Genomic DNA, 23,496 nt, shown 5'->3' with positions numbered 1-23,496 from the left:
TGTGTTCACTTCTGAGATGAACACTTGCATTTTGTGTAGGGTTTTTTTTTGAACCCAGTGCTTTCAATCAAATCATCAAAACATACAGAATAAGAATGCCAGCATAAAAAATCCATGAGAAGAGCAGAACAGGTATTGTACTTAGCATTTTAAATTTAGACCCTATCTTATATTGCAGTATCTTTCATGTTTTGATAAAATCTTGAGAGAAGATATTTAAGAAAATTAAGCCAAGAAACCCCAGTTCTGTAATTTATCAGCTAGTCACAAGATGGCATCCTAACTCCATTCAGATTCAATTGGTTGAGCGTGTCAATTCCGTGCTGACGCTATGGGCAATGCTTACGAATGGAAATGATGACTGGCACTTTGTGCAGTTATTTTTCTCCCTTCGTTATATCATGGTAGTTGACCAGTCTTCCTGGTTTGCAGCAGCATTGACACGCTAAAGGGTAAACAAAATGCTGCTACCCCTCCTGCCATCACAATCATGTATTTTTCCAAATGTGAGGACATGCTGTGGTTCAATCCATAGTCCCAGATGGGTCCTCAAGATTACATGCTCTTCCAGGAGCATGTATGTGTTCTCTCTCGCCTGTGTTTCACCATTTTCATAGTTGCCTGTATTGTTGGAATGTGCAATTTTTGCGTATTACCTTTCTTCCTGTTTGCAAGCTAACTATTTTACAAATCACTTTGGTTAAACACTGAGTGTAAATGCTGGATCCTCCTTTCCTATCTTTGCGTGGTCTGCTATTTGCACTTTCCCTTACTTTGCAGCAACTTTTGATTTATCTTCTCTTCCTTCCTTCCCCCTTTCCTTTCTTCTATTGAAATTTCCCTTCAGTTCCTGTGCTACTACCTCACTGCTGTTCTTTGTCTTCCAGTCCTTACTCAGCAATCTGAAAGTGAGTGGAACAACTTCTAAAACCAGAGATTTTAAAACTAGCCGCTGGAGCCTGTTCCTGTAAGTATTCCACATGCAAAACTCCTAGTCAATGGGAAATTTTGGGAAAGAAATCTAGCAGGAATGGCTTTTTGTAACACAACTATCAAACCGGCAATGCCTCGTGAACTGCAAGTGATCCGAGAATAGTGGAGGTGACAGCACTGATTCCTAAACTGAATTCTGAAAGAGTAAGCAAGCTCTTATGGGCTGTATGAAATTTTATCTGACTGATAGGATGTGCACAGAATGATGCATTGAAAGGCCGGGGCCTTAGGTAGTCATGTACTTTTGCATTTCATTTGTAACCTGGAACCTGCTGACACGTGCCCTTTCTTTCTTTCTCTAGTGATTATAGTTTCTTTATGCTATAGGTTTTCCAGAAGCTTTTGCTGCATTTACAGCAAATATGGAAGTGTTCAATAACTTATGTCAAGCACAATCTTTCTGGCCCTGTTAAAAAATTATTTCTGCAATTGAATTATTTTTCATGGTGTTTTTCTTCAAGACTCCTCCCATGGATTGCAAAAGTAATCTTCAGTTGAGAATGTCTTATTTATACCAAATAAATAGTTATGCTATTAGCTTAAGTACAGACCAATCAAAAATCTATAGCTAAATGAGAACATGTTGATTCCTCCATTCATTTTCTCAAAAAATGCTATATTGGCAAAAAATTGTGTAGCGCTTAGTTTTCAGAAGTGCTGAGCATGCAAAACTCTCCACTTGGCTGCTGTATAAACATGATTTGAAGGGCCTCTCAGCTTAATCCCAGCCTTTTTTAATTTTATACACAGCTTTAGTCTGCACCCACGCTTGTGGGGATCTCAGCTGAAATAGCAGTGAGGCAAGAGGCAGAAGGAAAAGGAGAATCACTCAAGTCATTCACATCTTTGTAGCAGCATGAAAAGTTTCAAGGGAGAGCATTATGATCGTAATTACTTACACCTGAAATAATTCTCACTTTATAATTTTCTGGTTTAGTTCTCTATGCATGTAGTGGAGATAATTCTTTATCTTCCCAAGATTAATAAATATAAGGAACATTAATTAGTGAATGCATCCAATACTTTGGATATTAAAAACATAAAGCATTATTATGGATTGGTAGCATCTTAATCTGGAGGTCCAGAATCTATACACGTTTTTGTGTCTTGCTTGTTTGATGGTGTTTTCAGGAAAACCACTGTACAAAACATATGCCTTATTTTTCACCAGTGTCAACCATATAATTCCTGACTAATAAAGTACAGGAAGTGGAGAAAAAAAAATGACTAATAAAATGAGAGCCATTCATACCTGAAATTCATATTTTTATGCAGTTTTACAAAGTGTATTTGCATTCCAAAGGCTCCTATTTCTGTGCTTTCCTGAATAGTTAAATGTTCGTTTCTACCATATTTACCTTTATTAGTGCATTCCTTCTAGTGCATAGTACAAAATGCTACAATGGCTTTTCCTTCAGAAAAAACTTAAATATCTGCTTTAACTTATCTTCAAGAAGATTTCATAGAAATCCAAATGCATCCAAAATATCAAAAATATTGAGTGTATGTCGTGGTTTAACCCTAGCCAGCAACTAAACACCACGCAGCTGCTCGCTCACTCCCCCCACCTCTGGGGGGATGGGGAAGAGAATCAGGAGAGAAAAAGTAAGAAAACTTGGGGGTTGAGATAAGAACAGTTTAATAATTGAAATAAAGTAAAATAGTAATAATAATAATAATATACAAAGCAAGTGATGCACGATGCAATTGCTCACCACCCGCCGACCGATGCCCAGCCAGTCCCCGAGCAGCAATCGCTGCCCCCCGGCCAACTCCCCCAGCTTATACACTGGTATGGATGTACCACATTCCATATGGTATGGAATACCCCTTCGGCCAGTTGGGTCAGCTGTCCTGGCTGTGCCCCCCTCCCAGCTTCTTGTGCCCCTGGAGAGCATGGGAAGCTGAAAAGTCCTTGACTATGCAAGCACTACTTGGCAACAACTGGAAGGACTGTCTTATTACCACTACCAACAATTTACTTACTTTTTGTAGCACAATTAAATCTGCCTGGAACTTCACATTCCCAACAACCATCCTTTGCAATTTTCAGAAAAAAACACCTGATTTCGGAATAAAGCCTCTATTAAGCCCATGAGCCAATCACTTCTTTTTCTACGCTGTAAGATGTTTTAAAGATTTATTATTATCTTGAAGTGGTTTAGAAGCACTTTGAGCAATCCAGTCAACAGAAGGGATGGCTTATTGCCTCTCTGAGTGTCTGAGCCCCTATTGTGAGAAAGCCGACACGTTCCCAGCAGCCTTGAGCCCCCAGAACTGAAGTGTGTGTTGGAGTGTGTTGCCTCATCAGGGACATTATCGTGAAGTGCTGTCACAAGTGATGGTATTTTGACATGACACAATCTCTGGCCTTGACCTCGCGCTGCAAAAGGAGGAGGCTGGGTTGGGGTTCTACTACGCTGGCAGGGATCGAAGAACCACCGCTTTGGTGGGCACCGGAGTACCACCATGCTGGTGGGGACATGGTCTCCAGGACACGCTCCGGGAACCGCCGACCTTTCTAATCCCTGTAACGATGCCTCTTGTTCTGCCAGAACCTTTGCCGATGCCATCTTCATGCTCCAGAGCAGTCTGTCTGTTTTCTGTCTTACAATGTGTTTCTGTTTGGTATCTGATACCCCAAAGATGTCTGTCCTTGGCTCAGATCTCCTCTTGAGTTTTTCAGAGAAGGCGATAGCCTTCATCTGTTTTTATTGACACATCTCCCGTGGGTTTTTTTGTTGTGTTTTGCAGTTTATTTTTGTTCTACCTACTTAGGTGTTAGTTAGGCTGCTTCATACTGTTTCTGATACATTTCTTGTATTTCCATGGTTTTTTGGTGTTTTCTGTCCTTTGGGACTCATCTAGCTCTGTTAAGGGAGTCAGTTGGAGAGACCGCCAAGGTGACGCTGAATTGTCAGTGATTTACAGTAAATAATTTACTTTGCAACCGGAGGTATTTTTGAGAAGGGATTCTTGCAGGATCTATTTCTGCTTTGTCATTCAGTCCTACCCAGAACGTAGTTCTGGTAGAAGTTAGGTAGTACACGTGGTCTTGCTAGAGATGAAGTGTCACCACATCCATAGCATTTTGGTTTGTTTATAGGAAACTAAAGCACATAAATTTTGATAATAATATTGTTACTGCATTTAATGAGCTACTTTCCTACATAGCTTAGTGTGACATCTATCTTTTTCCATCTACGCCCCAGAAAAGTTTAGTTCAGTTCCCTAGCGGTCACGTTGCCGGTGCTATAGAGGTAGCTGCAGTAAGAGCAGGTACGGCTGCTCCCGGTAGCGCCGGCTGTCCCGGTAGGGCCGGCTCCCCTGCGCGGTGCTCCCCGCGCTCAGAACCTCCAGCGGGCGAGAAAACTCCCGCCACGCCACCGCTGCTCGCCCCGCCTCCTGGTGTCTCGCCCCGCCCCTTTCCCAGGGGATTGTGGGAAGGGCGGTGGGCGGGGCCCGGGTAGATGAGGCACAGCCCGTACCTCGGGCGCTCGGGCTGCTGCTGGGCTGCGCTGGGGACTGCGCGCTGCCGTTCCTTCAGTTGATGGCAGCTTTTGAGCGGTCTAAGCTATTTGGGCAGGCGTGTTTTGACATTTAGAGAAGCAGAGGTGTCTGAGGTAAGAGCTTCAGGACCAGTCAAGGTTCAGCAGCAAATGTAGTAGGAAATACACTTGCATACAGCGTTTTTTTTTTTTTCAGGTCAATAATTTTGTATTGAGTGTTCAGGGGTAGCAAGACGGTTTAATAGTATGCATTTTTTTATTTTATTCTAGGTGCATTGCATTTTCCTGGAACTCGTGACTTTATTGAAGATGGAACCTTGGTTTTGGTTTTGTTTTGTTTTGTTTTTTTTTTCACCAGATCTACAGCATAAATCACTGAGATCATCTCTCTTAGTAGGACTGATGGTGATATTACCTAGCAGGGGTTAGGGTGAGCATCTTGTATGCATCTGTATTCGGAGTTTTAGCATTTCTCAAGAAAGCAGCATAGTGTCTTTCAGGGTATGGGACAGCTCATTGCCTTTCCCGATCGCCCCCAGAGTACCATGTTGTCCCTAGGAACTTTGCAGCTCGTGGCAGGCCCCTCGTTAGATTGGAAGTGTCAGGACTTCACTTGTTTTGTGGGCCTGTAGCAGAGCCCAGAGCTTGTGGGAAGATGGAAGATAGGAGGTGCCTGCAGAATGCAGGGCATGGCTCGGAAGAGCAGCTCCGGAGGAGCGGCCAACGCAGGGGGTTCAGGGGTGCTAATGCATGGCAGGAGCTGTCAGGAAGCAGCGGGGGTCCTTCCCTGACAGTCCAGGAGAAGAGAAGGGGTTTGTAAAGTTTTGGGCCTGGGGGATGGCTGGGAAAGGGGGGAGGGTTCATCAGCCTTTCTCAGGTTGGTTTTGCAGGTGGATTTGGGTGTCGGTGAGGTCTGGTCTGTTGTAGCCGGTGAGGACGCCTGTCACGGAGGTGTGTGGTGGTGGCACTGCTGGAGCCGGCGAGGGCCACCCCATGTCTCCCGACGAGGAGAGAGCGCGGCCAAAGTCCCTCCCCCCCCGTGCTGTGACCACAAGCAAAGCCCCCGCCGTGCTTTGCCTCCCGGCCGCCCCACGCCCCGGCCCCCCGGGAGGCGGCCTCTCCCCGCCCGCTCCGCCCGCGCTGACAGGCGGGCGCTGCGGAGGAAGGGGAGGGCGGCCGCCGGGCCCCGGTCTCACATGACTGCTGCCGCGATGGACGGCGAGCCGCCCGCAGGCACCGCGGGCGCCGGCACAGGTACGGGGCGGCGGGTGTCCGCAGGGCGGGTGTGGGTGGCGGGGCGGCGCCGTCCGCTCCCCGCCTCCAGCGGCGCCGCGGCGGTGCCCCTTCCCTCCCGCTGGCGGCTCGGGGAGGGTGACAGGGCTCCTCTGGTGCGGTCGGGGCCGCTCCCCCCGCCAAAACCTGAGGTAAAAAGGCGCCGCCCTCCTCTTCTCCTCCCGGGGCGGCGGGTGCCGAGCCGACCCCGGCCCGCAGGGGGGCTGCCCCGCCGCCAGGCCACGGCCGGGCCTCGGCGGTGCGCGTTTTGTGGTGGCCTCTGCCCCTTGGTGATAAATAAGGGGGAGCGTTGGTGGGCGCCCCGGGTCGGTGGGCTTTGCCTGCCCCGGCGGGAAGGCGGGCCCGGGGGCGCCGCGGGCAGCGTTCGTCGGCCGGTCGCGTCCCAGGTCCGGCTCGGCAGGAGGTCAGCTGCCCGGGGAGCCCTTCTGCGGGGCCCGGACCAGAACTTTTCCTCTCGGGAGTCACGCGGCTAAGCGGTTCTGCGGTGCTGGGATGACTTTATTTCGTCTCCTTGTGCCCCGCCCGCTGACACGGACTCAGCGGCACGTTAAAGCATGCGGGGACAGTTTACGAAGCGGTTCAGTAGGCACTGTCACGGTCAGCCCTGGGCAGAGGCCACGTCTCCTCTCCTTACTGACCCAAACCAAAAGCAGATCGAGCATGAAAAGAAGCAGCTCGAAACGCTGAAGTTTTAAGAGCGTGCAGCTGAATCGGAGATGAAGAAACTTACAGCCAAATGCTGCCAGCACTTGTTATGAAATGAGAAACGGAGGGAGCTCCTGGGTGAACGAAGAAAATAATGTGCTAGGCTCATAACAGTTAAACTGAGGGGAATTCTTAGAGGGGAAACAGGATAATACAGTTCTCTAAAGTTCTCTTAAAGTGGGTAAAGTTTCATACTGGCAATTACTGCTCTGTGCATAGTATTTTTTTTTTTCTCTGTTTTTGGAAAGAAAAACCAGTAGCGGTTACAAGTAGGTAAGCTTTATATAGGGAAAAATGGTTTGGTTGGATTATATTCAGGAGTCAATGTGAGTGTGCTTTTGATAGGCCTGTGATGCTCCTGATGCAGATAATGGTTATAAATAAATTATTTTGGAATATTTCTGTCCAGGACTGATGTAAGATATTGGGATATCGAACAGCAGCCTTTGTGGAAAAAAATGTCCTACTGTACCAAAGAGAGAGCTTGTTCAGGTATGTCTATTACGGATTTACCATCTGCTTCAGGAGCCTTATAGAGATAATACAGTTGTTTCTGAGTGGAATATTCTTGACCTGATTAACTTCCGCACTGGTGGTGGTGCTTCTGTAGCTAGCTGATCTACACAGCCTTATGTAGAAAACTTGGCTTTCTTTGACAAAGCTTATATTGTGAACACTGAGAGAAGTGTTCACAATAATGGTCTAGCAATCTAATGGTCTTAGCAAAAGGAAAATAATGCTGTGAAAGCAGGAGTGTTTTTATTTCTAGCATCATGATGTGGGTTCAGTTATCTTGGAAGTTTTACATCTATATGTAACTTTTTTGGAGATCAGTGAATATTCTAGGAGGATCTAAACCTCCCGAGTAATAATGAGAGTCCGGACAGGGGCTGTTGATGCCCACCTATGACAGCACATACAAATGCTGTCTTTTTAATTTTGCAGGATTAAAAGTACTTTAACACAATTGAGAGAAAAGAAAAAGGATAGTGTACAACACATTAAAATCAGTTTTGCGAAGTTGTTTGTGTTGTCTTTTTTCTTCTTGCTCCCATTTGAGCCTGTTTTGCAATGACTGCAGGGAGCTAATCCAGGTGTGTTGGCTGGGGAGGGAGGTGGGTGTCTCCTTTTCTTCTAGTGGTAAATCTTTAACTGTGTGTGCAGCCTGGAGGAGGGCTTGGTAGGGAGAGCTGTACCAATTGCAGGCAGTAGAATTTGCACATAACCACTGATTTCCCCCACAATCTTCAAGTCTTAGTGGGTTGCTTCAGGTCGATGGAGACAAATGTATCAGTTATAGACATGTGGAACTGGTACAAAAGGAGGGGAGATTTGGTTGCTTTTCAACAGAATTTGAGATGTGAATGAGCTTGTTCTAACTATAAAACATGTGAAAAGACCATTGGGAGACTGCAGTGTGTGGAGTGGCATGTCATTTTTTTTTAATGCTGAAATACTAAGATCAAGTTTTTCCCCGGCGTAATTAAGAGGGTGAGAAACGTGCAAGGAAGGTGAGGAGCAAAACAAAAATAAACGGTTTCTTCCGATGGTGTTGTCTTGGCCTGTATAAGGAAGGATGATTGTAGAAACTTGGTGGTTTTATAGTTAAGCTGAAATGCACTTGTTAAAGTTTCTTGGAGAACAGTTGTATGTGTTATGGCTTGTTGGGTTACTTTTTTGCGTCTGAATTTTTACACTTCCATCCTCTTCGTTTGAGCTGGGTGTGAAAAATGATGGTTTAGCAATCTTCCACTGTGAGCTGGGAAACTGCCCTAGTGTGGATTTGACTTTCTGTCTCCGTGGCCTTTGGGAACATTCCTCAATGGGCTTTTCTCCCCTAATCGTGTTATTTCTTCAATGTGTGTAGCTCCATCTCACTTTATTGTGTTTGCTACAGCTTAGGACTATGGCTTTGTGGCTGACTTGCAAATGGAATGTGTTCCTGTATTCCCAGACTTGGGAAATTGCTTAATTAATCACTTGATGATCTAACAGCGTAGTTAAAAGAACAGGGCACTAGGCTTAAAGTTAGTTCTTTGTTCTGTCACACAGATTTACTGCATGACATTGGAAGGAGATAACTTGCTGTTGGGCTTTTTTCCTGCTAGTATGTGATGGCGATATTTTGAGAAGCAGATAAGAGGCCTACAGCGGTAGGGGAATGCAGAAATGCTAGTGCTTTTTTATTATTGTTAAATAAAGCTTAGATAACCTCACCAGACTATTTTTGAGTTGTGCCATTACTTCTCTGCTTCATCTTGAAAAGCACCAAGTGCTGAATAACAATCTGCAACTTAGCTGGAAAAGAAACCCCAACCAACCAACCAACCACCAAAAAACATAACTATGCCCAACACCTCAAAAACAAAGAAAAAACCAACCAAACAAAAAACCCAAACGCAAAAAACAGACCAGCTAGCACAGGATGCATATTTGACATCTGTATTGAGAAAGCTGTTGTTTTTTTGTTTGGTTGGGTTTTTTTTTTAAGGAGAAAAACAAAATGTTAGAGCTTGTTTTCCAACATCTGATTTTATGATAGTATGTGTATTATTTTTTCTTGTGTTGTTTTGGCATTGGATAGCTTCTATTTACAAGTCAATTGTTGGGAGGGAGAAGGAAGGACGCTACCGCACCATCGCTTAATGAGAGTGAGGCTGAATACGATTGCTTTTCTTGAACCTCGTAAGACATACGGACGTCTCTTCCATGTTGAACATAGATGCGTGTGTCAGTTAGCTTTGTTAAATAAAATAGACTGATTCCTTTGCGTTGCTCCTTTCTAAATAAGAATTGCATGGTTTTAAATTCCTTAAAAAAACCCAAACAAGTTGCATACAGTTGTCTCAAAAATATGTAAAGCCCTTAATAGGAAGAAAGTGGGGTGGTTTTTTTGTGGAACTTCTGTGTTTCTTTTCTTTTTAGGGGATTTCAAATTATGTGAGAATAAAAACAAGAAAAAGGCAAGGAAGGGAATCTATTTGGAGTTGTGGTTAAAATCTGCACCAGTTTTTTGAGAGGTTGATGTGGACACTGAATTCTGGAATTACTGAGGAATGTGTTTGACACAATAAGGGGGAAAGGCATTTCCATAATTCCTGAGGCTTTTAATGAGAAGACAGAAAGGAAAGGGAAATGCTGATGAATGATATTTACATTGCTGCTTTAGTATTCCTGGCCCAGGAGTTTGTAGTGGAGCCTTCATTTTTGCCAGGGAGAAATCTGAGGTATCTGTGTACAAAAATAGTCAGTTCTCGTACTCCCCTGTGTTTCCCGTGAGTTGGATCACCTCTGCTCTGCAAGGTCGTGGCCTGTGGTGATGGAAAAGAAGTCTTAGCTATTTTTCCTGAAGGCTTTGCTTCCTTTCACACTCCTTTCTGCTAGAAAATCTGCTACTAATGCAACAAGTAATTCTATGGCACCTTTTGCTTAAGTGTGTCTAATAAATTTAGCTCATTAGCACCCTGGTATAATAATGAGTTGTAAGTAGCAGCCATCTGTAAAATGGAGATAAGGCCTCCAAATTTGGTTGACGGAACTTAAATAGGGAAGGGAGATCTGTATAGTGATTTACCACCTATGCTTCCAGCCCTTGCATTGCCCTCCTCTATATGTGCTTACTCACGTGTAAAACCTGCGTGCAGCTAATCAGACACTTGAAATTCTACTTTGGGTTTCATAAACACATGATTTTAGAAAATTTGATTGAGGAAACTGGTAACTCTGTGGAGGGCAGATTGCTCTCTAGTTGTGTGAATGGGAGTAATGAACGTCGGGCGCTAACTAAAGTGTGAAATGTGTGGTATAAAGTAGCAAAGCTTTCTATTTCACTTGTTCTCTGGATAAGTTTTTCAACTCCTTTCAGTCCAAAGGCTACCTGACTTGTTACAAAAAGAAACGTGTTATGCAGTGTTTTCATAGTTTCTTTTTTTTCCTTTACAACCAAACAAAAATTAGCCTATTCTTTGAATGCTTCTTTAAACTTTTATTTCTTGTCATCTTGTCTGCTTGTTTGCATACGTATGCATATATGTATTCTTTTTAACTTTTATATCAAATTGTTTTCAGTTTTACCAGGCCACTTCCTGGTATCTTATTGACAACAGATTGAGAAACTCTGCTGTAGCAAAAGGCTAGCTTGCACAAAAAAGCTGATTTTATTTTGTCTGCTTTGCTGTGTTCCAGGGGACCATTCCATACCTCATTTCTGTATTCACTTACTGCTCTATGTATATAAACTTTACTAGATAATGAGCTGCTGAAACCAAAGGGAATGTTTTCAAAATTAGCTGTTCTCGAGCAGAGAGTGCGTGATGGGAAGTGTTAAGTGTTTTGTTACAATGCATGTAGATCGTTTTACTGGTTGAACACAGGAGCTCATACCAATGAGTTCCCATTATTATCCACCATTCCTGGCCAAGGCTCTTGAGGCTGTTCCTGAATTGCCTCTTTAGTAAGTAGAATGAAAAATGGGCTGCAGAATAGCTTCAGTATATATTGCTCTGCAGAGTTAGTGTTAATGCTGAGATAAGTGTTTTCTAAAACAGGTTAACAGCTGTTCCAAAGTCATCTTATTGTGTTCTCAGACCAGTGTTTGGGGGTGTAAATTCACCCTGAATAGCTGTCTTGTTGATATGAAACATGCTGAGATTATTAATTAAAGAATAATTATTCAAACTTGTTTGTATGGTTGTCTGATTTGTATGATTTTGCACATTTAGACAAGGTTGACATCTAAAGAAGCTACAGAATATTTCAGGAAGAGCCAAGTGTGTGGACTGCTGATAAAGAGAAGGTATTTCCTGTAGGTGAATTTTAGAAAGCAAATTTAGAGAATAACTTGATGAAAATTGGCAAAGTATTACAAATGAAAGGAGCAACGTGACCGAGTTATCCAAGGAACACTGAGTCTTGTCTAGATCTCTCTGTGAGGCCACTCTGTAGTTGTCTTACGGGGTAATGTGGGTTCAGATCACTGTGATGAATCTGAGAGTCCTTCTCAACATCAGTTTGGCTGATAATGCTGCAGGTTCCAGGACTTAGAGATGAAATACTGAAGGATTCATGGTTCATCCTATCAATCTTTTCTCCTGATACTTATCTTTTGCCACTGGGAGTTTCAGTAGCTTACCAGACAGTGCTGAGCCCCAGTTTAGGGACAATTTGTGCGTGAAAGTCCTGCTTTGTTGGTTGGCCATGGTTGGCCAGCAGGAAGATAGAAAGCAGGGAGAGTGATTCAGTAGGCAGGAGGAGTGCTGTATTAGTACAGATTGGCATCGCTCTTGGGGAAATAGGTAGGTTGCATTTTGGCTAGCCCCTCTTTGGGAGGCTAGCTTGCTGTGACTGCCTCTGCAATGTCAGCCAGTGGTTTGGCAACACAGAGGACTGGAATTCTCTGTAAGTGTGTATGTGTGCATTAAAGGAATAACAAAATCTACTGTGTCATGTTGCATTTCACTGATGTGTCTTGAGCAATTAAGACCAAGAATTACAAGGGTGTGCACCCAGAGAACCGCTGCTCTGGAGAGCGAGGCTGTCTTGTGCTTTCCATAGTTCTTTTTTCTGTGTATTTTTGACACTTACTTTTGATCGTGTGGTCCCATGAAAGATCAGATGAGCAAGGACTTTCCTACACTAGAAAATATTTTGCCTTGCTATCTATATTCTGAATTTTCTTTCCTTCTTTCGTTCTCAGTTCAGCATCTATCTGAAAAGTGGATATGCAGATATTTTATCATTTTATCCAGCAGTATCCCATGTCAACATTGAATTAGCCTGCATTATCTTACCACAAATTTCTGGCAGGTAACAGGAACTTTTTAGAAGCTGCTACGTAGGTGGGGTTAGTAGGTGATACATGAGTCTATTAAAGCAGAGGTGTTAAGACTTGCTTCTCTGAGTCACATTAGCAGGAATCTGAAGCCTGATGAGACATGTGGGATAAGGTCATTTGTCCTGGATTTGGTTTGGTTTCCTTAAGCCATTTTACAGTACAAAGAACAAAGTGTCTGTTCTGAAGCTGTGTGTCTGAGGAATTGGAGATTACCTGTTTTTCCCCATTTATCAGGGCCTAGAGCACATGAAGGAACAGGTGGGAAATCCTTATCAGGAGGAGGTCAGGGCTTTCAAGTTAAGGATATGAGTTGTTATCTTCCCTGAGTTAATTTCTTACGCAGTTACCAACTTTTTGAACTACGTATCAAAGCTTAAAGAAATGGTTCTTGCTCCTATGGTGTTACTGTCTTTTTGTGTCCTCAAAATTTTAGATATGTTTAAGAAGGGGTGTAACAGCGGCACAATGGCAAGGAGGGGATGATTAATACTGCCTAGCTTTTCTAGGTAAATTTGCATCAGTGGATTTGGCTTGCTTTGTAAAAGAGCTTGCTTGCGTATCCCTCTTAAACAGACATATAGAGAGAAGAAGCAACCCATCTGTTCCAGACTGGAGAACAGAACTTGGGTATGGATTGAATAAATTCCAGGGTTATATCCACATTTTTCACCCTGTTTCTTCTGTGTGAAATGAGTAGAAAAAAAGGATTGCTTTGAAAAACAATGTAAGCTTAGTTTACAGTCGCATCATATGTGTAGTTATGAAGTCAAGTTGAGATAATGGGCTGCAGTCAGTCATTTGATAAGCACTCTGAATCATCATCTTTGCCCCTTCTTTGATGTAGTTTGTCCTCCAGGGCCATATTCTTAAGAGCCATCTCTTTTCACTTTTGCAACTGGCTGAGAATCAGTTAGAATCTCTTTCTCCAAAGTTGTCCAGTTATGGTTGAATTCATTGTAAAAAGATGTTTGTTTTTTAGCTACAAGCAGTGAAATAGGTTTATTTGAAGGACTTTGCCAGAGCTTGCTGTGGTTGAGGAATTGTCCTTATTAGGAACCTTTTTCCCCTGCTCTTGAACTTCAATATACTGACATAGTAAGTTATTGTAGTTCTTGCCCACTCTAGCATACTGTCATAGAGTTTAATAAAATTATGTCAGATGAAGTATCTCCTTCCTTTGTAATGTCATGTAAAATTAATGCATTAAATTTCTGCAGAAAATAACACATTTTCTTTCCTTCCATGAGTTGTTCTAGGCAGGATCCAAAAGTGCTGAGCAAGGGTTTTGTTCATTTTGGCAGATCCTGCTGTGGTGGGAGCTGGACAGACAGGAAATGCAGGCCTCTTAGCTGATTCACAGAACAAATTTGGCCTGTGATTCTTCTTTTGCTTAGTAGAGATGTCTTTCTGACTCGGTATAATTGGTGGTGCTCCTGGGTGTTGTGAAGAGGGAGGTACCAGTGTCTTGAACGTGTGTGAAGTAGCATAGCCTCCTGGGGGAGTGGCTTGACTGTTGTTCTGGTTGTGTTGCACCACTGTGGGAGCACTGAGCAAGGGAACAGAATATTTTAAGGCTACTTCTTTCACTTTGTCTTATCAGGTCTACTGGACTGTTTTTCCCTTTTTGTCTTTTAGATTTGGCAAAGCCTCCAGTAAATGAACCAAGGGAACCGGAACAGTTTCTAATGCAGGCGCCCCAGGGAAATCCACTGCTGCTTTCCCACACCCTGCAAGAGCTATTGAGCAAGGATAGTGTGCAGGTGGAGCTTATACCCGAGAAGAAGGGCCTTTTTCTGAAACATGTGGAATATGAGGTTTCCAGCAAGGTAATGTGAACAAGCATTGGTCTTAGTGAGAATGTATCTTCTTAAGAATGTCTGTGCAGTTGCTGTTGGCAAAGTCCTGTCTAATTTGATAGATATGTTGGGTGATGCTGGTTTTGAGTAGGCCAGTTGTATGGGCTTACTCTAAATGCAGTAGCACTATGCTTTCTTGACCTGGGCTTCTGCAGTGTGGAGTATCTTCTAACTGAGGTCTGATGGATGGTCTGCTAGTTTACTCGCTTGAAACCTGAGCTCTGTAGAAAAGCAGATGTATAACATTGAAAACTGAATGTTTGCGTAACGAATTGGTGTAGGCAACTGGGTACTTCAAATTACTTCGAGCTAGTGAAGAAATTGTATTGGCAGTGCTAAACTGAAGTCCTTTATAAACAGAAAAGGTACTGCAGATCCTTGTGCGGAGTCTAGGCCACTTCCAGTTTACTTGCCTCAATCCTGACCTGTAGGTTCCTCTCTTGGTTTAAGAGAAGATTGAAGATGATGTATCTTTTCCTATTTGTGGAGCAGCCAGTGAAATAGCTCTCCAGTAGCTTCTGTGTGTTTTTTTCAAAAAGGGAATCTGTCCTCTTCAAAGTAAACCGTGAGTGATTTACATCTCCCAGGCCACCAAAACATCAGTTATTGAGTAGTGTTTAAACTGTTGTAGTCACTGTTGTACATATTCAGAGACACATTTGGGTCAGTTGTCTGTAGTGATGTTTGGGGCTTCAGTTGTTTTAGATTGATGTCTGTAAGTCAAAGACTGTTGTAAGAGGGAAAGGGCAGACACAGTGAATGCTTCTGTAGGCTTTCTAGGATTCAATGTTTATTTTTGCCGGTGATTTCAGGGCACAGGAGTCAGTGACCTTGGTGGTCTCTCTAGGTTTTGAATTCAGGAACCCATTGCCAACTCCTTTTAGTTGCTGTCATCTCTCCTGTGGTTGTAGTTGTAGAATGATACTTCCTCAAAAAGAAGCATAGCTTGGTCTTGAGCTTTATCTAAGATCTGCCACACAAATCAACATCAGATTTCAAAGCAGACAGAGGGAGGCCCTAGGGGTTGTGTCTGTTGTGCTGCAGTTATATGCCTCATTGCTTTATTTTTGAAAATGCATACTGCCACAATAAGTGGTGAATGATGTGCAATGCAAACATAGTGAGAATGAGTATGGTGTTACGTAGACTTTCTTATTAGCTGCTCCAGTAGTTGAATCTGTAGTAATAGTCAGGGGGGTTTATGGGTGTTTTATTTATCTATTAATTTTAAAGGATTTCTAACTCCTAAGTGTCTTGTTCTAGCTGCTACCTAACTCCTTTTGGAATGAAAAAACAGTTTCTTTGGCCTCTTCTACGTATTGATCTAAGAAATGCAGAGTGAAGGACTAAGGGTTTTAAAGGAACTTTCAATCTTTGTTTATAGATCTAACATCAGTGCGAGGTCTCTCCTTCTCTTGTGAGGTTCACTTAAAACGTCAGTCACTTGGGCTAATACTTAACATGATCTAAGACTGTTTTGCCAGCTCTGGATTTGAAAGTGATTTAGATAAAGTTCCTAAGAGCTACAGCTCAGGGACTTGCAATACTTCAAGAAAAGAGGTCTTTAGAGCACTTTAAGAGTGTCGGCATTATTTCTCAATGTTCTGTCTAATTTGGAAGACCAGAGAGTTTGAGGGAGTAATGGTATGGAACCACGGCAGATTTAGGGATATTTGTAATTTCTTGGGAAACCTTTTCCTCTCCATTTTGTAGTCTCTGTCATTTTATGTGTGAGTGAAATCTGACTTACGTTTTTAACTGAAAAATCCTATTCTCAAAAGGACTGTAGCTAGAAGAATGCAATTTCTATTCATAATTGAAAGGTGGTTGCGTTTGGAGTCTTCTCCCTCCTTCCCACCACAGGGCCTCTAAAGAGAAAAAATGTGTCACTTCTGCAGTCTCTGGGTCTGATTTCTTTATTTTTTTCCTTTTGTTTTTAGTGCAGCTGATAGGAAAAAAAAAAATGGAAATGCTGCTGATTGTCCAGCCTGTGTATTGATTTATCCTCCCCCCTTTCTTAATTGCAGAGATTCAAATGCTCAGTCTACAGGCGATACAATGATTTTGTGGTGTTCCATGAGATGCTGCTTCAGAAGTTCCCATACCGTATGGTGCCAGCACTTCCACCAAAGAGGATGCTGGGAGGTAAACCTCGGTCTCTCTTTTGACTGGAGGGGTCGCGGTGCAAATGTGGTCAAGATGATATGGTTGAAAATAAATGTTTAAGAGATCAAAAGTCTTTGCTTCTGCTTGGCTCAGAAAACAACTTTGAGGTTATAATACACGATTTGGAGGTGTGAATTATTGCCATCCTAGAAATTCCCTATAGGTGAGATATTAATGTAAAATTTCAGTGGGGTTTCTTTTTGTGGAAGTTTAGTATCTATTGACTTATCTGGTAAGATTTGAGGTGTAATTCTACACAAGAGCATGGCAGAGTTGCAGGTATTGTTTTCTAGGAAAATAGATTATGATGATTAGTGCTGTAGTGCTACAAGTGTAGAATCGCTACCGTACTGTTGAACAGCTGTAGTATGTATTGTAGTGTGTTGTTTGGTGAAGTGTTCAGAATAGAAAAGATTTGTGGAAGTCTCATTGATTTTCTATAGTGAGAGAAGAGTAAAGATTTAAAAAAAAAAAATCTGTATTAAAAGGCTTAAAACTGCAGAGGAGTGACTGTGTAAAACCAGCAAAATCGCTTCTCCAGTGAGAGCATACTTGATCCTGTTGAGTTAGCGTAGGGTCCTGACCTCACACACACCTAAAAAGGACTAGTGAACAGTGATGTTAAGTGAACAGCTTCAGCATTGCCTATTATAGTATTACTTTGCACAGAAGCCTTATGATGCAGGCGATGGTAATTACACTTTCTCCGTTTATGTACAAAAAGGTGTCTTTCTGGCAGAAGAACCAACTGCCTTAAAGTAGCTATCGCCCTTTTTTTTTCCTGCTCTAAAAAGGAGCTTGTTGATCTGCTTAGGATAACCAGAAACTAAAAACTGAGGCTGGAATCAGTGTCAGTTCATTCAAGTATATTTTAGCTGTTAGAGTAGAAACCAATGAAGTATCCCACAACTGAAAGCATATCAAAGCTCCTTCAGGTATGTTTTTCACTAATCTGAAATATTGGCACTGGTTTTAAACTTTTATTATTTCAAATGTTGCATAACTGTATGAAATCCTGTCTTGTTTTCTACTTTATCTGCAAAAGAACAAGCTTTTCACTGTCTTGTTTCCTGCCCATGCTGCTAAGCTTAACACGTTTCAATAAATAATTTATTTCACTCAAGGAGTCCATGTATTGCTACAGTAAAGAGGAACTGGTAAACAGTGAGCAGAGCAAGGTGTACAGTGAACTGGAACAAAGCAAAATAATAGTGCTGAAAAGCTTCAATGGTCACATATTCTTATGATGGAATGTAAGTTGTGAAGACCTTCCAAGGTTGCGAAAACCCGTCTGTTGAATTTGACCTGATGCAGTGTTCTCAGCCAGAATTTCCAGAATTTCCACTTCATGCAACACCTGTAAGCAAAGTGACCTTCTCTGATTAACCTTAGTGGAGAGAGGATGCTTGAAAGAAGCTACCAATACATATCATTTGTCAGTCACTGTTCCCTTGTGTTGCTGGTGTGTTGATATTTCTGTGCGTTCAGTGGTGCATTTCTTCCCACAGATCATCTCTAAGAAAAAACTGATAGGATTAGTTCCCAAACTGTGCTAGGAGTACAGTCCTAATACAGTCCAAAACTGTGTTAAGGCAGAGGGTGATGATTACCTTTAGTCCAGTGACTACATATAGAAAAGCTGTGTAAGTCGTCTTCATAGAAACTACAAATAGGAAAAAGGAAATTGTATGGGTAGTTCTTGTTTTTGAGTAGGTTAATGGATGGACAAATGACATTGCAGGACACAGGATTTGATGGATTAGTATCGATGTGTGACTCTTGCAACTTCCTTAGTCCCAGAGCTGGATGAGCAAAGCTACGTGCTTTTTATACTCAGTATGCTCCTCTACTAAGTTACACTCTTATTTTCATGGTGGTCTACTTTCATCCATCTGTCAGATGAAGAAAGATTGATAGTCTTCTCTCCTCATTTTGGAGGACAGCAGCAAACTGAGGCAGACCATGTAGGAAGTGTGTAGATGACTTCAGAAATCTGCATGTAGGTATAAGTATGAACAAACCAAAATCAAGATCTGCAACCCTAATGACTGAAAAATCATTTGATGGGTGATACTGTACTAAGAATCATTATAAAGTGTCCATGCAGCCAGCAGACTCCCAACTTAAAATTGAGGCAAAAGAGTAATATGAAAGTGTTGTCACGGATAAGTGCATTCCTTTAATTTTATTCTGTGCTGCTTTCTTTTCTTTCAAGTTTATTTTAGTTTAATTTTTCATCTTTCCTGAAAAACTCCAGGATTTTTGATTTACTGCCTTACTGTGGTATCGCCAGATTGAAATTCTTCCCGTTTCAGGAAGACGAGCTGAACTTTTTTAGTTTGACAAGTAAGAAATCTGGGTAGATGTACTGCAGGTTGCTGTGCAGGTCTTCCAAAGTACTTCCTGACATCTTGCATGAAAAAGATGGGCACTGATTTCGAACGAACAACTAAAAAAAAAACCCAAACCCTTTATTCTCCCTCTAGCCCCAAAATGCTTAAAAGTGTGGAGGAGGGACAGTTGAGGGTACAGCACACTGAAGCTAGTTCTTCAGAATAGTGAGTAAAAATCCCGTAATTATTTATGGGATGATCACTTTGCAAGTGGCAGTGATCTTTGCAGTGGCAAGAAGCAGTGAGTTGTGCTGCATTTCCCAGGAGTCCCAAACAGACTGGGATCCCTTCTGGGGACGAGCTGTGGAATTGGTTCAGAGGAAGAAGAATCTTTGTATGCCCACAGTTTTTTAAGTGGAAGCTTCAGGCCTTAGACTTGGTTGTTTATCCTGATTACCTCACCCACCCTGTGGAAATAACCACACATAGATATATATGCTGGATTTCAGTAAGATGTAAAGAACCACTTGAAGGAATATTTGTTCTGGTGGTCAATCCAAAAGATCTGTTTTAGGGAGCTGACAGACTACAGGTAATCATTTTTTAGTTTTGTTGCAGTGCTTTAGCAAGGGTTATAAGTACAAAGAAATTATTGGACTGAGTGCTTTCCTTTTTTTTCTTTCTGAGCAGCTGTAATATGTGGTGCATTAATTGAAATTTAATGTTTCTTCCCGTAGCTGATCGAGAATTCATAGAATCTAGGAGGAGAGCGCTGAAGCGTTTTATAAACCTGGTGGCTCGACATCCCCCTTTCTCAGAAGATGTGCTCTTGAAACTCTTTCTGTCGTTCAGTGGCTCAGTGAGTACTTGTTAGCAATAGTTTTGAGTTTGCTTATCTTCCTGTAACTGCTTCGCTGGGCACAGAGTTCAGAATTGCTTTTGACCTACACATGGTTGCTCCCTGTGATGAGGAGAATTTTCTCTCAATAAGTATTTCTACAGCTGGAAAGTGGAAGGCAATTTCACTCAATGCCAGGAGTATAGTATTTTGAAAATGATAACTGTTCTTAGGGGAATACATATTATGCTTCTCCTTGAATTAAATCTAACCTGGATAAAGCTATACCTGCTAAGTTGTGCCTTACTATTGCAATATATCTGAGACCTGTGTGAACTGCCTGTGCGTTACTTAGTTCTTTCATGCTCATTTGATTCTGTATCTTTTCCAGGATGTACAGAATAAGCTAAGAGAGTTGGTCCAGGGAGTAGGAGATGAATTTATGACCTGCAGATTAGCTACCCAGGCTAAGGTATGTATATGAATTTCTTGCGATGTATTATTCTGGTTTAAATGGCTCTCTCCTCCAGGTGGATCAGTTATAGCATTTGAGTGATGGAGACCTTAGGTACAAGAGGGTTGTTTCCAAAGTTTGAAGGACTCCTAAACTTGTAATTTTATCAAAAAAATCAAATAAATATTTGACTCTTGAGGGCCTGATATTTCTAGCTAAATGCTGGTTCATGAATACGATAAACGAGTCCTGCTCAGAACACATTTCTCAATAATTACTTGTACTTGCATAACAAACAAATGCACATACTGCACAATTTAAAAGCTAATATCTAATTGATGTCTTCCCCATGTGTTCATGCCCTCACTCTGTCTGTCATCTTCTCCCTGTGGAAGAGTAATTTGGACTGTTATAGAGAAGTTAGTTATAAGGTCTCCATATATCTGTTTATGCCAGTGATTAGTGCTATGGCAAATTTTAAATATACATTCACTGTGTTCATTGAGCAATTTTAAAGCAAGTAGTTGTTCAGGTTCCTGCAATGCTAGCAGAAGGTTTTGCAACTGGAGCTTAATTCAGGCTTTTACTAGTGATGCACAGGTCAGAAAGAGCTGAACTTTCAGTACATGCTTGACTTTGCCAAGCTGGCAGTTAGTAGTAGCTTCAGATCAGAACCTGTGAGCTTGAAACCTCACAAACCCCATTTTAACCGCATAGTAGAATTGCAGATTTTGCCAACTTTGTCTACACCCGGTATTTGAACCTCTTTCTGCCTCTGAAAATTAGGGGTATTTGTATGACATCTGACTTGGACACCTAAATTGTGAAGCTAATCTCTTCAGGGTTGTTATAGCATGGTGTGAGAGAGTGAGTGCAAGAGGGAAACCTGTCTCTCTGACTATATGGTGTGCCCACAATTAACCCATGTGAATGTGCCTCCGATTTGTCAACTAGTAATCTCTTCCACTTCTTCAGGACTTCCTTCCAGCTGACATACAGGCCCAGTTTGCTGCCAGCAGGGAGCTCATCAGAAATATTTATAATAGCTTTTATAAGCTTCGGGACCGTGCAGAGAGGATAGCTTCTCGAGCCATTGATAACGCCTCAGATCTTCTCATATTTGGAAAGGAGCTAAGGTAGGTTGGGAGGAAGAGGATTTGCTAACGTGAATGTTTCTACTGTTGTTTCAGAACTCAAAACTGTTGTAAGGTTTACCTGCAAATGGTCTGGTAAGAATGGGTATTTCAATGCATGCTGCAGGTCATAATAAAATTCTTCCTACTAAAAGAAGAAAATGTATGCTTTCCACTAAGGTTGCATTCCATAGAGCAAGAGAAAAGAAAATACAAATACCTTGACATTCAGGTACTGGTTTTATGGTCTCTTCCTGCAGTATATACACAGCCCTGCATTTTTGGTTGTGCAGTAATAGCTCAGCACTGTGAGCTATTTAGACACATTTGAAACTCTGAACTGCTCTCTACAAATAAGTGTATCTACTTAGTGGAATTTGTCTCCTAGATTTGAATACTACTTATCTCCTCCTAGTGCTTTGGGCTCAGACACTACACCTCTTCCTTCCTGGGCTGCTTTGAATAATAGCACATGGGGGACTCTGAAACAAGCCTTGAAGGGTCTGTCTGTTGAATTTGCACTGCTGGCAGATAAGGCTGTGCAGCAGGTGAGTTCTTTACTTTTTTTCTTTTTTTTTCCTTTTGTAAAATGAAGGAGGTGCATTGCTGCCTTAAGTTTCATCTTGAGTCATGAGCTCTGTGGACATAGGCACTTAAAGATTTAAGAGGGAGATTGTAGTCCAAACTCACATCCTCAACCACCAGCCTGCTTGTTCAAGCTTGAGTGAAAAACCTGGACTATGTTTAAATGGGAAAAAATATAATGGGCAAGGGAAAGGAGCCTGCAAGGGAAAAAATATAATAGGCAAGGGAAACAGCCTGCTTTCTTTTTTAATTTCAAATGGTTATTGGACAAGTTAAGTTGTAATACTGAGCTACCCAAAAGTCCTGCGTTCTGTCTTATTAATCTGCTACAGAGAATCCAGAAGAACTTAATTCTGAATCAAATTTTGACATTCATGTACTTAAACATTACCTGAGAGTCGTTCAGACAGAAGCATCATATTCCTGTGTAAGTGTGCAGTGTGATAATGACTGTTAGAATAATGTGAGAACATGACAGTCTGGGAAGGAAAAGTAATAGTTTTGTCTTCACTTCTCTTCATCTCATTGTGTTAAAATACTCAGCATGCTTTTATAGATCTGTCAGACCAGGTCTTTTTCTCCAGAGTTTATGCTCCAGAGAGCCCTATTGATACAGGAAGAAAAGACAGTATTTAGTAAAATAAAAAAACAAGTAGTGAAATTTGGCTTGGTGTCTCATCTCTGCCTTCTGGTGCATGAACTATTATGAGGAACATGTAGGTATTTATAGCTTTAATGGATTAGTTATTTTGTAAGAAGGGAAGATGAAAGATTGGAGGAATCTGCAAGAGCAAGAAATTCCAGGCAGAGAGAGCTGAAAGGGCTGACAGACAGGACTGTGAAACTAACTCCTCTTGTTATAATGATCAGTCAATTGGAAAAGCTGTTCCTGCTCCAGTCAGATCTTTGTTCTGCATACTGAAGACTAAACACTCCAGTGCCATCTGAAAGATTTTTTTTTCTTTTGATGCAGTTGTGTAAGCGTTGATGTGCCCTGGAGAATACAGTGGAGGACCTGCATGGTGTAAGGATGTGAAGAACTGTGATGTTGGTTCTTGCCAGGCTTACATAAAATGTACTTTTTCCTTGTTTTGTAGGGTAAACAGGAAGAGAATGATGTGGTGGAGAAGCTGAACCTTTTCCTGGATTTACTCCAGTCCTATAAAGTGAGCTCTGCTGTTCTTCTGCCAATAAGAAAGTTGTTTAGAGCAAGCTTGTGCTCTTTAGAGGGTGTAACACCAACTGGATGGAAAACTGTCTGGGAGGCCAGTTCAGAGGCGAACTGGGCATTTGGCAGAGAGAGGGGAGTGGCTGTTGGCCGTAGCTAGCTCTCTAGCCTTACTGATCAGCTCATCTTCTGATGAGAATTTGCCAAGCAGCAAACCCTGCAAGGAATTTAAAAATGTGACTACTTGAACTATATGGATCAGCTAACTTTTTTCCAGATTTGGCTGCTTTTGAGTCAAAACAGTGAATTAGATGGCTATTGATTTGTTCATGGAGACATGAGTTTAGTTAGAAATGAAAGAATTTTTGTTAATACTAATCTTTTAGTCAAAGGCACTTTTTTAGAAGCTACTGAAACTGTATGTGGCAGCCTGTCCTGACGTTCCCAGGCCTGGACTGAAATAGAAGGACACTGGCAACCTCTTGCCGCAGTTAATTGCCAGCACTTAATATTGAGAAGGGCACAAAAGATAAGAGGCCCGATAAGATCCAAAATGTTGGCAGAAGTGATGCTCCAGATTGCCTCTTAAGCTCACTGGTCAGGGGCCAAGCAGTTTTGTTTCTTGAATTC

General features: G+C 42.0%; 1 protein-coding gene across 10 annotated transcripts in view; it reads left to right on the top strand.

Moving 5' to 3' along the window:
* Positions 1-23,496, top strand: part of SNX8 (sorting nexin 8) — a 30,449-nt gene that overhangs the window by 635 nt on the left and 6,318 nt on the right. Inside the window, exons 2-10 of one of the 10 annotated variants that reach the window (XM_075165320.1) lie at positions 888-967; positions 4,773-5,756; positions 13,969-14,159; positions 16,217-16,334; positions 19,426-19,547; positions 19,918-19,998; positions 20,956-21,116; positions 21,502-21,661; positions 22,796-22,864. In XM_075165320.1, coding sequence (XP_075021421.1) covers positions 5,699-5,756; positions 13,969-14,159; positions 16,217-16,334; positions 19,426-19,547; positions 19,918-19,998; positions 20,956-21,116; positions 21,502-21,661; positions 22,796-22,864 — 960 coding nt within the window. In that variant the 5' untranslated portion in view covers positions 888-967; positions 4,773-5,698. Of the gene's footprint in view, positions 1-887; positions 968-4,435; positions 5,757-6,909; positions 6,993-13,968; positions 14,160-16,216; positions 16,335-19,425; positions 19,548-19,917; positions 19,999-20,955; positions 21,117-21,501; positions 21,662-22,795; positions 22,865-23,496 lie in introns of those variants that run through there. The other 9 variants (XM_075165317.1, XM_075165319.1, XM_075165318.1 and 6 more) reach the window with 9 other exon arrangements.

Source organism: Calonectris borealis, chromosome 16 (genome assembly GCF_964195595.1).
Source record: "Calonectris borealis chromosome 16, bCalBor7.hap1.2, whole genome shotgun sequence".
Classification (NCBI taxonomy): domain Eukaryota; kingdom Metazoa; phylum Chordata; class Aves; order Procellariiformes; family Procellariidae; genus Calonectris; species Calonectris borealis.
The sequence above is the reverse complement of the archived record's forward strand: the minus strand, read 5'-3'. Positions and strand labels throughout refer to the sequence as shown.